Source organism: Siniperca chuatsi, linkage group LG4 (assembly GCF_020085105.1).
Source record: "Siniperca chuatsi isolate FFG_IHB_CAS linkage group LG4, ASM2008510v1, whole genome shotgun sequence".
NCBI lineage: Eukaryota > Metazoa > Chordata > Actinopteri > Centrarchiformes > Sinipercidae > Siniperca > Siniperca chuatsi.
Genome location: NC_058045.1, coordinates 32742066 through 32756754, shown reverse-complemented (window position 1 = coordinate 32756754; position 14689 = coordinate 32742066). Strand labels below are relative to the sequence as shown.

Below are 14689 nucleotides of genomic sequence, written 5' to 3'. Positions count from 1 at the left end.
GGAGGCTTCCCATGATGCACCTCTCTCCTCCTCTCCCTCTCCGTCTGTATGCATTTTTATCACATTACTGCATGTTACTAACTCGACATCTTCTCTCTCCCGTAGTTCTGTGCTTTCTCGTCTTTCTCCTCTCTCCTTCTGTCGCTTTCAGCAGGTATTTCTGCCTCCGGAGCTGCAGAGTCTGGATCTGTGGTTGTGGGCCACCTGCTGCCCCCCTGTTCCTGCAGAGTCTGGATCTGTGGTTGTGGGCCACCTGCTGCCCCCCTGTTCCTGCAGAGTCTGGATCTGTGGTTGTGGGCCGCCTGCTGCCTCCGTGTTCCTGCAGAGTCTGGATCTGTGGTTGTGGGCCACCTGCTGCCCCCGTGTTCCTGCAGAGTCTGGATCTGTGGTTGTGGGCCACCTGCTGCCCCCGTGTTCCTGCTCGACAACTGCTGATACAATCTATTATTATTACTTTATTAATATTACCACTTCCATTACATTATTATTTTTAAATTCTAGGTGGAATTTGCATTACCCCCTTTGGTCTCCAAAGCTCTGACTCGAGCATCAGTGGACGAGTCTCACAGTGAGATCTTGGACCACTGTTCTAGATTGACAACCAAAGATTTTACCATGTTTATCTCATGATCGTCAACTTTCGTCTTAGACTGTCCAAATTCACACAGTGTAATATAAAGGTGCCTTAAGTGGAAGTTTCTACAGCAAAGGAGAGGAACACAGTCTTTATTAACACATGAAGAGCAGTTGGCAACAGCGAAAAACAAACTGCCAGAAATAGTTGTCAGTGGTCTAAATCTGTTTATCCTTTGCAACTGGGAGCCTTTCATCACATGAAATCTATCTTTACAACACAGAACAATACATCCTCCACTCACAGTTTCTCAACAAGCCTCTGGAACAAAGAAAACAGTCTCTGTCTGGTCTCCAGCTGGTCTGGATCCAGATCTGCAGCCATCAGGCTCTGGTAGAACCGGGTCTGTAGTACGACTTCCTTCTCTGTCGTCATCTCAGCCTGATGTCCGTCCACAGCCACCCCCTCCCTCTCCAGGACTGCCCTCTCTCTCCTCAACAGCGCTCTCTCTCTCTCTCCATCCTCTCTGGCTCTCTCCAGAAACGCTCGGTCTCTCTCTAGAAACGCTCGGTCTCGATCCAGAAACGCTCGGTCTCGATCCAGAATCGCTCGTTCTCTCTCTAGAAATGCTCGGTCTCGATCCAGAAACGCTCGTTCTCTCTCCGCAGCCGCTCGGTCTCTCTCTACAGTCGTTCTGTCTCGCTCGAGAGTGGCCTTGTCTCTGTCCAGCAGCTCTCTGTCTCTTTCTAAAGCTATCAACTCTCTGTCGAACTCGGCCTGCTCTCTCTCCAGAGCCTGTCTCTCTGTCAGCAGCTCAGCCAGCTTCCTGTCGACCTCAGCTGCCTCCCTGACGATGTTGCTGGAGGAGGAAGGCGTCTTGTTGGTCTCTGCGTTGCAGTCAGGCAGTAAGGTGACGTACAGTGAAGCGGTCTGGCTTTTGTTTATCACAGGTTGACTCTTCATCACAGTCGGCTTACACTCAGGGCGTCTCACATGGACTCCGTCTCCAACAACCTCTGCAGGTGATTCAGTTCTCTTCACTGCCTCAACAACGCACGTTTCGATTCCATTTAGATCCAGGACCTCCCGCAGCGTCCCGACACCCTCCAGAGCTCCCGTTCCAGCTACACCCAGTCCAGAAAAAGCTCCTCCCGTGTTGGGAAGAATGAGCGGAGGCAGGGCTGCGTTGTGCTCCTCGTCCTCGTCCATCAGGGAGGGCTGGACGATGTTGGCGGTCCCGGCCAGGCGGCCGCTCATGGCCTCCTCCATCAGGTGGAACCAGCGCCAGGAGCTGGGCAGGGTCAAGGTCTCCATGCCCTCTGGAGGGTTCTTCAGCACCTACACAGGAAAAGGACATTTTTAATTATTTTAATATAATTAAATTATATATACTGATGCAAATGATGAAATTTTCCACAAGAGGCCTCCAGGGAGTCTGCTTGGGGTGCAGAATTACCCATAGTTCATAGCAATGAATAATGAAGAAATGAATAATAATAATAATAATAATAATAAGGGCAGAACAACCACTCTACTATATAAATTATACAGACTTTATAAGCCATGTCTGCCTTATTTATTTTTGAAGACATTTGTCATTTTTAATGGATAAGTTTACTGAAGAGGACCGTAGCTGTGTCCCAAATCCAGATTACACACTAAATCTTGGCGGGTCTGTAGTGTGTTCACACATTTGTTAGACCTCAAGGACACCCGAGAGAAACACTGAATGTAAACATAACAAGAAAACTCCACAGGGTACATTTAAGGAATAATTCACCCCCCCAACTAGGTCATGATCTTTTCAGCTCTCAGTCAAAACTCTACAAACGGTTTCTTATCCGCCCCGTAGAAAGAGTTCAGCTGGACTGACCTTGTACTTCTCTTTCAAGTTGTCCCACTTCTTCTTCAGCTGCCGTGCTGACAACATCCCTTGGAGGCCCATCTCTTTTCTTATTGCCCTGCAGGAGAGCAGAGAGTGATGAGCACTGAGCAGTCAAGCACTTAGACACACAGCTGATTTAAATGTCTGTAACCTTCCTGCACTCACACACACACCTTAGTTTTCTTATAGTTTACACTTAATAGTTCATTTTCTCCTCCTTGAGTTTGTTGACCTTTTGACCTTATGCACTTTACAATCACACTGCACATTGTTACGGCTGCAGCCGGCCCCGCCCCGTGTGACCTTTTAGCGTTTTGTATGTATACCAAGTAGGATGCGCGGTCCCCTGAGTGACATCGGCCCCTGCTGCCGAGGTGCTGCCCATACCACCTCCCGACTGGCATCGCAAAGATCCTGATCAGAGCGGCCCCCGGTCCAGCTCTCCAATCTGGGGGACACGTTATATACAGTATACTCGACCAGGTTGTCAGTCGAGGCGGCTGTGACTTTATGTGAACAGAGTCTCACAGATGTCAACTGTTCAGCTTTGATTAGTGAAAGCACACATACACACCAAGACAATCTGCTTTGGAGCAGGGGTGCGCTTTTGAATGTTTTTTGGTTTTTGGACAGGTAAGATTTTAGTTTGAGTTAGTTTGTACTGTGTCTGGATTTGGGAGACCTCTTTAGGTTTTATTATTTATTTGATTTGAGCAGCACCCTCTCCCTTTGTAGTTCCCCTCTTTTTGTTTGTGTCATTTGTAAATCCATGCAATAAATAACTTGATTTTACCAAATCCATCTGGTTTTGTGTTGCTTCCCTTTCCCCTAGAGATCCGGGTCGTAACACACATTCATCCACAAACAGATAACGATGACACATAGCTGTTTCATACATCATAGTTTTTTTTTTTTAGCAGAATATTAGTTTCTATTTGTAGCACATTTAGTTAACTTCCGTACAGAGTTCATCTTATATTTGTTCTATTTCTTTCGAGTTACCAGCGCTGCTGGTTGCTGCTGCTGGAGGGACGTCCTGTCAGGCCTGAGCCTAAAGCAGAGCTGTTAAATACAGACTTAGTCCTTTTGTTTCTAAAACTACATACTGTATGTTCCCCTTCGTGTTCTGTTTGTTAGATCAGTTTGATCTAGTTTATGTTACGTTATCATAGCCTGAGTTCTGTTCATTTGAACTCTTTTGTGCCCAGAACTTGTTGCATATTTAGTACATTTTCGGGTGAATAAAACCTCCTTTTGCAAATCCACCGGTGACTCCTCATTCCTCCAGCTCAGTCCCTCACCAGGCTTTATTTTTGGTTTTCATGAATGGAAACCAGACTGACCTCCAGCCTCTCATGGCAGAGTTCCTCCTGCCGGTGAAGATGGCGGCGTTGGTGGCTCGGAGCTGTATCATCAGTCTGATGTCTCTGTCTGTCACTAAGGAAACAGATTCATCATCAGACATCTGACATTATTTCAGTTTTCACCACCATATTTGTCTGTACTGAATGAAGCTGCCTCCTCTTTAGAGCCACTTGTTTCCTACTGAGTTGTCTGTATCTGCAGCTAAAGCAACACTTTCGTCTCTGTCACTAACAACTGAAGAATCTGAAGACAAAAACACTAACAACTGAAGTGACAGAGACGAAGATATATATATATATATATATATATATATATTTAAAGGAGGCCAGAATAAAGGACGTTTTTATCTTGAGCACTTTGAGGAAAACCACTGTGTAATCGACCGTCATGTCTGTGCTCGACTGTGGATCTATCCTGTCCTCATTCCACCTTTAAACAGCTTTATTCAGTTTTCCACTCGCTATGTACTAAATGACAGAGCAGCAACAGGAAGAGAACTAAACTCTTGCATCATTTTAGTTGCTAAATGTCTCCTGCTGAAGCAGCCTCGGTGTGTCACATCTCTTCTCTAACAGAAACCTGCAGTTCATCAGAGCTGATGATAACTGAGACCCCACCAGTGAATACTAAACCTGGACAGACTGCCTTCAGTACTTTGCACCACATATATGGAATACATTTCAAAATACATTAAAACTTGAAAGTCTCATCCCACTGGATGAATTTTAATTTTGAACACTTTTAGAGACAGTTTTGTTGTGTGCGTTATCGCTGCTCTTGTTTCTGCTGCAGTATTCGGGTCTCTCCTGCAAAACAGATCTCGATCTCAGTGAGATTATAAATAATTTAATAATAAATTTCCATTTTATACTTTTTACTTCTACTCCACCACATTCAGAGGAAAATATACTTTTTACTGCACTACATTTATCTGACAGCTGGAGTTATTAAGTTATTAAATGTGCTTCTAGCCTGTAATTAGTTGAATTCCTAATAATTACCTGCCCTTAACAGAAACACGTTACTACACCTTCTAACATCTCTGTCACTATATACATGTTTCATAGTTAACAATCTGCCTGATAAAACGATTTCATTTGAAACAACAGCGCCTTTATCATCATCAGCTAGCATCTCCATCACAAAACAGTCACAAATTAAACGTCCTTGTAGCTGTTCATAAAACATTAAAAACTATTATCTTTAATATCTGAAACTGCATTTAAATCACATTACTTCTGTATGTGTTCGCCATTTTCCAAGTTCTCCATCCAAACATCCCAACTTCCGGCGGAGACCGGAAATGAACCTGCTCTTCTTCTTCTTCTGTTTATTATCGGCAGTCGAGACTCACCGACGCCACCTGTGGGCTGATGTAGTTTGTTTTAAAGCAGCCTTGTTTTTGTTATTATTCAGTTTCATTTAATACAAAATGGTAAGAAAAATTTAAAAAGATAGAAATAATACAAAATAAATAAAAAGTAAAGAGTCCATAATAATTACTTAAACAGTAATGTAGATTAAAAGAATAAGATGTTGATTTAAACAAATTATATAGACAGATAAAGTTTTTAAAGCCTTTTTGTTAAAAAAAGATTCAATAGTTTTAATATAAAGTCTTAATACTTCTAAGAAAACAGAAAATAAAGGTTTGGTACCAAAAAAAAATGTATATGTAATGATATAATTAAATGTATAATAAAAAACTGGAAACCAAACAGCACGTTATGTTTATACAAAGAAAAATCCACATTAATACAGGCTGGTATTAGTTATTAATTATAGTAGGATGTGCAGTCACTATCATTTCCTTAAACAATACAAAACCAAGGTGACAGGAGTTTATTAACAATGCCCATTAATATGTGTTCTTTTGCTCTCCAATAAAATCTAATTCATTGAACTGATTTTTAAAAATGTTTCATGATTCATATGTTTTCCTTATAACTGAACTTATTTCAGCTCTGTGTTGTTGGTTTTGTTTAACATGAAGTGTTTCTGCTTCGCTGCTGCACATCAGTGGACACATATAATAACAGATCAAGTGACTGATTGATAATACAGTGAATATGTGAAGGGTTAAAAACCCAAAAGCCTTTACTTCTTCTTCTGGCGTTAACCATCTAATGGAACATTTCTCAGTAGTAACCCCGGAACATGTTTTAATTACTGCAATGTCCGCGAATCAAATGAATATCACATTCATCGATGAACTGATCAGTATTTCCAGTGTTTGCAGGAAGTCAACCCTCTGCAGGGTGAAGCTGCTCAGCATCCTGCAGCTGCTGTGTCAAGCTCAACACATCCGGGTTACACAGCACCGGAAGGAGGGAAATATTTCAGACTTAAAGTCTTTGTTTTGTATTTATTAAATAAACATTTAAGTATTTATTATTTAATTTAGTAAAACCTCCTTGAACCCAGTAAAACCAGATCCAGAGTGTCTGAAACTGGATGAAAACCATATTGACAAAAGTCTCTGCAAGTTTTTCTGCTTTTAAGAATAATTTTCTTTTTACATCTTGTTTTATATTAATTGATTAGTCGATTAGTCAGCTGAAAAGTAATCGTCAAACTACTTTTATTGACTTATTGTTTAAGTTATTTTCAAGCCAGAAATGTCAAACGTTCCAGCTTCTGTAATGTCTCCTGTTCAGTTTTCTATACTGTTCGCAGCTCGAACCGTCAGCCAGACAAAAGGTTTCAAGACGTCACCTTGGGCTTTAAAGGCAAAACTATTAATCAATCAATTAACAAAATAATTATTTGATAACCAAATAATAATGACTTGCAGCGCAACGTTGAATATTGTGGTGTTTGATTACTTTGTATGTATTTGAGCTGTGACGTGTGGTTGTTGTTCATTAGGTTTGTTAATAAAGTTTGTTTTTTTTTAAATCTGACATATATATATATATATATATATATGTATGTATGTATATAGGCCTCTGTTAAAAACCTTCTCACCTGTCTCTGGCTCATTTACAGTTTTTCTCTTTCCTGTTCGTTAATGACTTCTGTCAGCTGTGACTAAAAGTACACAGGTATTACCAGAGAGACTTTCTGTAAAGGGTCCAAACAGGAAACACTACAAGTTTTGTTTTTGTTCTGTCACGTGTCATCTGTGTTTAGGCAGGAGGGAGAAAGCTGCGTGTTGTTTTATTGTGAAGGCGTTGACCGGAAGCTGAGCGTTGTGTCCTGTTGGAGCTTGACGTCCCGGTGTTGCGGTTAGTGAAGGACTGATGGGGAGTCGGTGGATGCCGCGCTGCGCTTCACGTCCACAGAAATCCACCTCTCAGATCTTTGCTGGTGTCGAGCTGAGCTGCTGTTTCCGGGACAGGTGAGTCACTGAGCAGGTAACGTTACTGTGTTGGTCACCTGCGTTCCCATGATGGCGGCGCTCACCTCAGCTGCTGCTGCTGCTGCTGTGAACAGTGGAGATGGTGACTGAGTGCTGCTGGCCGTATTTAATGTGAATGTGTTTTCTGAAAGGTAATAAACTGTGTTATTATATGACGCAGCTCCTCGCTGTAACATCCATCAGAGCTGCGTTTGCTTTGTGACAATTATTCCATAATTATTAATATTATCAATATTATCATGGCTGCCGTGGAAGAAGTAGTCAAAGCCTTTACTCAAGTCAAAGGACCGATGGCACAATATAGAAATACTATATATATATATATATATATATATATATATATATATATATATATATATACATATACATACCTGCATTCAAAATGCTGCTTAGTGAAAGAACAGAAGTATCATCAGAATCAGAATCAGAAATACTTTATTGATCCCAGAGGGGAAACTCTTTGTTACAGCAGCTCGCCTTTACGTCAGTGCACACAGGAAGAGAAGCACTGAGCAAAACATATAATACACTATAATACAGGTCAGATAGATTAAGTACCAGGTGGGTATAAGTATAAAATCAAATAAGTGTAAAGTACAAAGTGGGTTTACCGGTTGATGATGATAATACAGTATAAAGTAATAGTGCATGAACTGTCGAGTTAAGCTTATTAAGATTATAATGAGACGGAGGATATTGCACAGCAGTAATAGAGGTATGAATAAATATCAATAAATAGGGAATTTTAAACTGAAAACAGAATATTGCACAATATTTCAAGTATTGCAGAGATGTTAATGATCAATGTCCAGTTTAGTGACTTCGGGTCATACAGACTGACACTTAGAGGGAGGAGTTAAAGAGTCTGATGGCCACAGGCAGGAATGACTTCCTGTGGCGCTCTGTGGTGCATTGTGGGGGGATGAGTCTTCCGCTGAAGGCGCTCCTTTGCTTGACCGGCGCGTCATGGAGCGGGTGGGAGACACTGTCCAAGATGGCGTGTAGTTTACCCAGCATCCTCCTCTCTGACACCACCGCCAGAGAGTCCAGCTCCACCCCCACAATGCCACCGGCCTTACGGGTCAGTTTGTTGAGCCTGTTAGCGTCCGCTGCCCTCAGCCTGCTGCCCTCAGCCTGCTGCCCCAGCCTGCTGCCCTCAGCCTGCTGCCCCAGCCTGCTGCCCTCAGCCTGCTGCCCTCAGCCTGCTACCCTCAGCCTGCTGCCCTCAGCCTGCTGCCCTCAGTCTGCTGCCCTCAGCCTGCTGCCCTCAGCCTGCTACCCTCAGCCTGCTGCCCTCAGCCTGCTGCCCTCAGTCTGCTGCCCTCAGCCTGCTGCCCTCAGCCTGCTACCCTCAGCCTGCTGCCCTCAGCCTGCTGCCCTCAGCCTGCTACCCTCAGCCTGCTGCCCTCAGCCTGCTGCCCTCAGCCTGCTGCCCCAGCATGCAACAGCATACAGGACAGCACCGGCCTGACGGATCAGCTTCATGTAGTTGAAGTCAGTAAAAACACGGACGTTAGCAGATACTTTGTGAGAAGTCTAGAAGGGGAATGTCTCTTTGATGCAGCTGATAACGACTCGTAGACAAAAGTAGCTTTTTGTATTGCATTTTAAAAGCGTATCACGTGTTTTTTAACTTAATTAAAATCTGAGTCTGTAAAGTAACTAAAGCCGTCAGATAAATGCAGTGAAGTAAAAAGTCCAGTACTTCCCTCTGAGATGAGTAGAGTCGAAAGTATCATCAAATGTACTTCAGACTGAAAACCCTAAAGGCAAAATACAAACGTCAACGCAACAAAATCCAGAACACACAAACTCGTACTTACCGTACTAATGGAAACAATCCTGAAAAATCATTATAAGTCAGTTTTATTCTGAAATGAATTAAAATAAATAAACTAACAAAACATATTGAGCATGAAGTGTTTCCACCGCACCTGTAACCCTAAACCTGTGTGTGTGCAGGTGTGCAGCATCATGTTGGCCAGGAAGGGTCTCCTGCCGGACGGTTTCCTGCTGACCCGTCTGGCGGAGGACCAGAACCAGCCGAACCGCAACCGATCCAGATCTCAGAGAGCCCGCTTCATCACCAAGTCCGGATCCTGCAACGTGGCTCACAAGAACATCAGGGAGCAGGTACGTCAGAGGACAGCGTTACCTCTCCGGAGGTCTGTGTTTTTGTTTTAATTGAGTATTTAATGTTACACCCAAATCCCAAAGTTTCCTCCCAGCCAATAACAGTGTTGTTCTTCCAGTCGATGTGTCACCTGTGATCTCACCTGTGATCTCACCTGTGATCTCACCTGTGATCTCACCTGTGATCTCACCTGTGATCTCACCTGTGAGCTCACCTGTGATCTCACCTGTGAGCTCACCTGTGATCTCACCTGTGAGCTCACCTGTGATCTCACCTGTGAGCTCACCTGTGATCTCACCTGTGAGCTCACCTGTGATCTCACCTGTGATCTCACCTGCCAGCCTCTGTGTTGCTGTGGTGCATTTTTCCAATATGGAGCTCAAACAGCAAAGTGCTGAACTGTTTCCCCTCCTCCATCTCCAGACATCGGCAGTAATGCTGAAATAATTACCACAGCAGCACCACACACTTACAATACTTGCTAAGTGTCCGTCTGTATGACCCGAAGTCACTAAACTGGACATTGGATCATTAACATCACTGCAATACCTGAAATAATGTGCAATATTCTCTGTTTTCAGTTTAATACGTTAAATTATTTATTGATATTTATTCATATTACTGCTGTGCAATATCCTCCGTCTCATTATAATCTTAATAAGCTTAACTCGACAGTTCATGCACTATTACTTACTACTTATATTATTACATTGTATTATTATACCGTACGTACTTATCAACCTGTAAATCCACTTATTTTAGCTTTTATACTTATATATCCACTTTGTACTTAATCTATCTGACCTGTATTACAGTGGATTATACTTTTTGCTCAGTGCTTCTCTTCCTGTGTGCGCTGACGTGACAGTGAGCTGCTGTAACTAAAGAGTTTCCCCTCTGGGATCAATAAAGTGTTTCTGATTCTGATTCTGTATTCAAAATCACACTGTAAAAAGTTCCGCTTGTTCGTCCCGTCGAACCGTTCATTTAGTTTTTACGAGAACAAAATGATGATTTGCAAAAGTCGCGTAAAACAAAAGCAAACTCACGCTTTGTGCCGGACTGTTTGTCGGCTGATGACGCACTGCAGGAAGTTTTGCGTCTCTTTGTGGTCGTTTGGTCGTTACTGCGTCGAGCCAAGAGACAGTCCGTGCTTTGCTTTTAACCCTCTGCACATACGCAAGTCCCAGACCCGGACAGACAGTCTTTGCTTCTTTCTGTTCAGCATTACTGACCTTTGTGTTCTTTGTGTTTCAGGGTCGGTTCCTGCAGGATGTCTTCACCACCATGGTGGACCTGAAGTGGCAGCACTCCTTCCTCATCTTCACCTCGGCCTTCCTCTGCTCCTGGATGCTCTTTGCTATGATCTGGTGGCTTCTGGCCTTCGCTCACGGAGACCTGGAGCCCCGCGCCCCCGACAGCGAGCCGGGCCCCGTCCCCTGCGTCACTGCCATCCACTCCTTCACCTCAGCCTTCCTCTTCTCCATTGAAGTCCAGGTGAGAGCCGTCGTTGGTCTCGTGACTGATCCAGGTGCAGTTGTTTGTGGTTTTGTTAGCTGTGAACGCTGAGGTCCTGTCTGCTGCAGGTGACCATTGGTTTTGGTGGCAGGATGGTGACGGAGGAGTGTCCTCTGGCCATCACCGTGTTGATCATCCAGAATATTCTGGGGTTGATCATCAACGCCGTGATGCTCGGCTGCGTGTTCATGAAGACAGCACAGGCCAACCGCCGAGCAGAGACGCTCATCTTCTCCAGAAACGCCGTCATCGCTCCTCGAAACGGCCGGCCGACCTTCATGTTCAGAGTCGGAGACCTGAGGAAAAGCATGATCATCTCTGCCACCATCCAGCTGCAGGTGACGTCTGGCACACTTCAGCTGAGCTGAAGATCACACAAAGCATCCACAAACAGACGCAAGACGACCACAAACAGACGCAAGACGACCACAAAGAGACGCACAATCACCACAGAGAGACAAAAACGACCACAGAGAGACAAAAACGACCACATAGAAACGCAAAACGACCACAAAGAGACGCACAATCACCACAAAGAGACAAAAACGACCACAGAGAGACAAAAACGACCACAGAGAGACAAAAACGACCACATAGAGACGCAAAACGACCACAAAGAGACGCACAATGACCACAAAGAAACAAAAACGACCACAAAGAGACAAAAACGACCAAAGAGAGACAAAAACGACCACAGAGAGACGCAAAACGACCACAGAGAGACGCAAAACGACCACAGAGAGACGCACAATCACCACAAAGAGACAAAAACGACCACAGAGAGACAAAAACGACCACAGAGAGACGCAAAACGACCACAGAGAGACAAAAACGACCACAGAGAGACAAAAACGACAACATAGAGACGCAAAATGACCACAAAGAGACAAGAACGACCACAGAGAGACAAAAACGACCACAGAGAGATGCAAAACGACCACAGAGAGACAAAAACGACAACATAGAAACGCAAAACGACCACAAAGAGACGCAAAATGACCAAAAAGAAACAAAAACGATCACAAAGAGACAAAAACGACCACAAAGAGACGCAAAACAACCACAAAGAGATGCAAAACGACCACAAAGAAACAAAAACGACCACAAAGAAACAAAAACGACCACAAAGAGACAAAAACGACCACACAGAGCAAAGCCAGGCTAGCTGTTTCCCCCCGTTTCCAGTCTTTATGCTATGCTAAGCTAACTAGCTGCTGGCTGTAGCTTCATATTTACTGGTACTGACACTGATGGTGCGTTTGAATTAAGACTGAAGTTTTCCCTCCAGGTGATCCGGCGGGCGGTGACGGCGGAGGGCGAGGTGATCCCGGTGTGCCAGCTGGACATCCAGGTGGAGAACCCTCTGAGGAGTAACGGCATCTTCCTGGTGTCTCCTCTGATCATCAGCCACACCATGGAGAGAGGGAGCCCTCTGTACGAGCTCTCCGCCCAGTCGCTGGCCTCCGAGGACCTGGAGATCATCGTCATCCTGGAAGGTCAGGAACCACGCAGACCTGGATCCTGTTAATGTGGATCCACAAAAATAAATCCTCACATGGTTCTACCACTGTGGAGGATCTAACATGGAACTACTAATGTCAAGTGGAATTCCAAATCTGTATTGTATGTATTAGTTCATCATAAAGTGAAGTCCACATTTTACTGTAGTGCTGAAAAGATTAGTCGATTAATTGATTTGTTGACTGACAGAAACTATTTTCACAAGTGATGTAATCATTTTAAGTAAAATCAGAATACCAAATATTAATTTTTTTAGCTTTGCAACATATTAAAATGAAAATTAACAAATTAATAAATTGGTAATCTCTTGCTAAGGGTCTACCAGTTTAGACTACAGTACCAGTAACGTACAGTGTAACTACTCTACAGTATGTACCAGTTACGGTGTAATCAGTATGTCAGTACCAGTGTACTATGTACCAGTACAATATGTACCAGTACAGTATGTACCAGTACCAGTACAGTATGTACCAGTACAATATGTACCAGTACCAGTACATACGTAACATACGTAACTCTGCATGAAGCTCAGTTCTGTGTCTCGTCCTGTTTCACATTGAAATGAATAGGAAGCGACTTCTGGTCTGACTGCGCCTTCATGAGTGTGCGGCTTTGCTCTCTCTCTTTTCTAGGTGTGGTGGAAACTACAGGGATCACCATGCAGGCTCGGACCTCCTACACTCCCGAGGAGATCCTGTGGGGGAGGCGCTTCGTCTCCATCATGACAGAGGAGGACGGTCGTTACTGCGTCAACTACTCCAAGTTCGGCAACACGGTTCCCGTCAAGATGTCGTCTCTCAGCGCCAAGGAGCTGGACCAGCTCAGGGGCGTCCAGGAGGGCAGCTCCGACGTCCAGCTGCAGGGCTGGGGGCTGGTCCGAGCCGGCAGAGGAGGCTTCCGCAGAGGAGGCCGGACCTGCGATAGCTCCGCCCCTCAGCCCTGGTACGCCAAATCAGAGAAACCGGAGAGAGAAGTGGAGCAGAAAGGACAGAAGAAGACGGTGCAGCTGGAAGTGATTGGACGACAGATTGATGAGGACGGACTGGGAGAGATGAGCGACTGAAAACCAGGAAACAGGCATCGTGTCCCAGTTCCACACTACATACTGGAATTATATACAGTACACACAGTGTATTAACTGTCTTAATCCCCATTCGGACTGGATGTCTGTCTGCAGGGGAGGCGGGCTGATGTTAACATCACCTGCTCTGGTCAGTGATTTTAATCCCACCTGGAGCTCGTTTGTTTTTTTTTCTCTGGTTTCCAAGTTATGGAGGTTTATTCTGGACCGACATCAGAGATAATGGTATCCTCAGGAAGTGCAGGTCACACTTAATGATTCAATATGTGTTTCATGTCTGTCAGCTCTCCGGCGCCCCCCTGTGGAGGCTTTAGTCTTTGTCTTTAGTCTCTGTCCTGCTGAATGTCTGTTACAGACCGCATCCTGTCATTTCACCAGGGTTAACGTGTCGTCCTGAACGAGGAGCTAAGGCCTCCACCTGTAATGTTCACCTTGTGTGAATTACGGCCGTGACTTCCGGTTTTTCCTTTCACTGAACCGCCGTCTGTGAGAGTTAGCGGTGTCCTCTGCTACCGAGGGATCAGAGGACCACCTGAGGAGGTGGCCTCGGGTAGCGTACAGTAGCAGGTCTTAGTATGCATACCAACCGTTTAGAGTAATTATTTTGTCGATTTCCATCCCGAACACACTGCAGACTCAGAACCTGCTTAGATTTAGTGTGCAGTCTGGATTTGTTATGTTTCTTTGCCTCGTCGTACCTTCTCCTCTTCTATTACAAATGAAATCCCAGTCACATGAAACCCAGTGTTCAAATAGTTTATTGTAAGATATATAAGTCACATAAAGCCTGAAGTTATAAAGTATGATATATAAGTCACATAAAAGACACATATTGGTTTAAATCCTATAGCACGATATTCACTGTGACACTATAATCCTTAGATTATGAGATATCTCTCAGTCTATAAGGTGTTATTTATTATTCTGTTTTTGTATTTTGTCTCGTGCTGTGTTGTGCTGAGGAAACATTTGAGATGTTGAGTCTGTTCAAGAGGAGACAATAAAGAATCATTTCCGGTAAGAGTTAATGCGTTTGCATGTTTCCAACTAAGTGCTTGATGCATTGCTGGGCAGCGTCAGACCACAGAAGGTTCCCTTCAAAGCAAAGTCAAGATTTAACAAATGTAGAAGAACCAAATAGGAGACGCTCGAGTGAAGGTTTCAAAATACACATTCAAACTGGTTAAAGTAACAATTTGTAGAGTTTTTATTAAAAGCTCCAGCGTGTCACGTTCAGGAGCAGCTGTCGG

General features: G+C 44.1%; 2 protein-coding genes across 3 annotated transcripts; one reads left to right on the top strand and one right to left on the bottom strand.

Moving 5' to 3' along the window:
- Positions 1–696: 696 nt before the first annotated feature.
- On the bottom strand, positions 697–5172 carry LOC122874425. 2 transcript variants are annotated; one of them, XM_044192283.1, is made up of 4 exons: positions 5061–5172; positions 3803–3896; positions 2448–2535; positions 697–1912 (listed from the first exon to the last, which is right to left on the bottom strand). In XM_044192283.1, the coding sequence occupies exons 1-4, from the start codon at positions 5101–5103 to the stop codon at positions 875–877; spliced, it is 1263 nt and encodes a 420-aa protein (XP_044048218.1). In that variant the 5' UTR covers positions 5104–5172; the 3' UTR covers positions 697–874. The 2 variants fall into 2 exon arrangements, with proteins under 2 accessions (XP_044048218.1, XP_044048219.1); XM_044192284.1 differs by having other exon boundaries at positions 3708–3896; positions 5061–5112.
- A 1827-nt stretch (positions 5173–6999) lies between these two features.
- On the top strand, positions 7000–14462 carry kcnj11l (potassium inwardly rectifying channel subfamily J member 11, like). The gene is made up of 6 exons (XM_044192281.1): positions 7000–7164; positions 9148–9318; positions 10577–10816; positions 10906–11175; positions 12126–12333; positions 12991–14462. Exons 2-6 carry the CDS (start codon positions 9160–9162, stop codon positions 13419–13421), a joined length of 1308 nt encoding a protein of 435 aa, XP_044048216.1. The 5' UTR covers positions 7000–7164; positions 9148–9159; the 3' UTR covers positions 13422–14462.
- The last annotated feature ends 227 nt before the right edge of the window (positions 14463–14689 follow it).

Coding starts and splice junctions, on each gene's coding strand:
- LOC122874425 (XM_044192283.1), bottom strand. CDS start 5,103: ATGTTTGGATGGAGAACTTGGAAAATGGCGAACACATACAGAA. Junction 3,897..5,060: donor AATGGCGAACACATACAGAA/GTAATGTGATTT, acceptor CTGTTTCCTTAG/TGACAGACAGAGACATCAGA. Junction 1,913..2,447: donor ACTTGAAAGAGAAGTACAAG/GTCAGTCCAGCT, acceptor TTTCCTGTGTAG/GTGCTGAAGAACCCTCCAGA.
- kcnj11l (XM_044192281.1), top strand. CDS start 9,160: ATGTTGGCCAGGAAGGGTCTCCTGCCGGACGGTTTCCTGCTGACCCGT. Junction 11,176..12,125: donor CTGCCACCATCCAGCTGCAG/GTGACGTCTGGC, acceptor TTTTCCCTCCAG/GTGATCCGGCGGGCGGTGAC. Junction 12,334..12,990: donor GATCATCGTCATCCTGGAAG/GTCAGGAACCAC, acceptor TCTCTTTTCTAG/GTGTGGTGGAAACTACAGGG.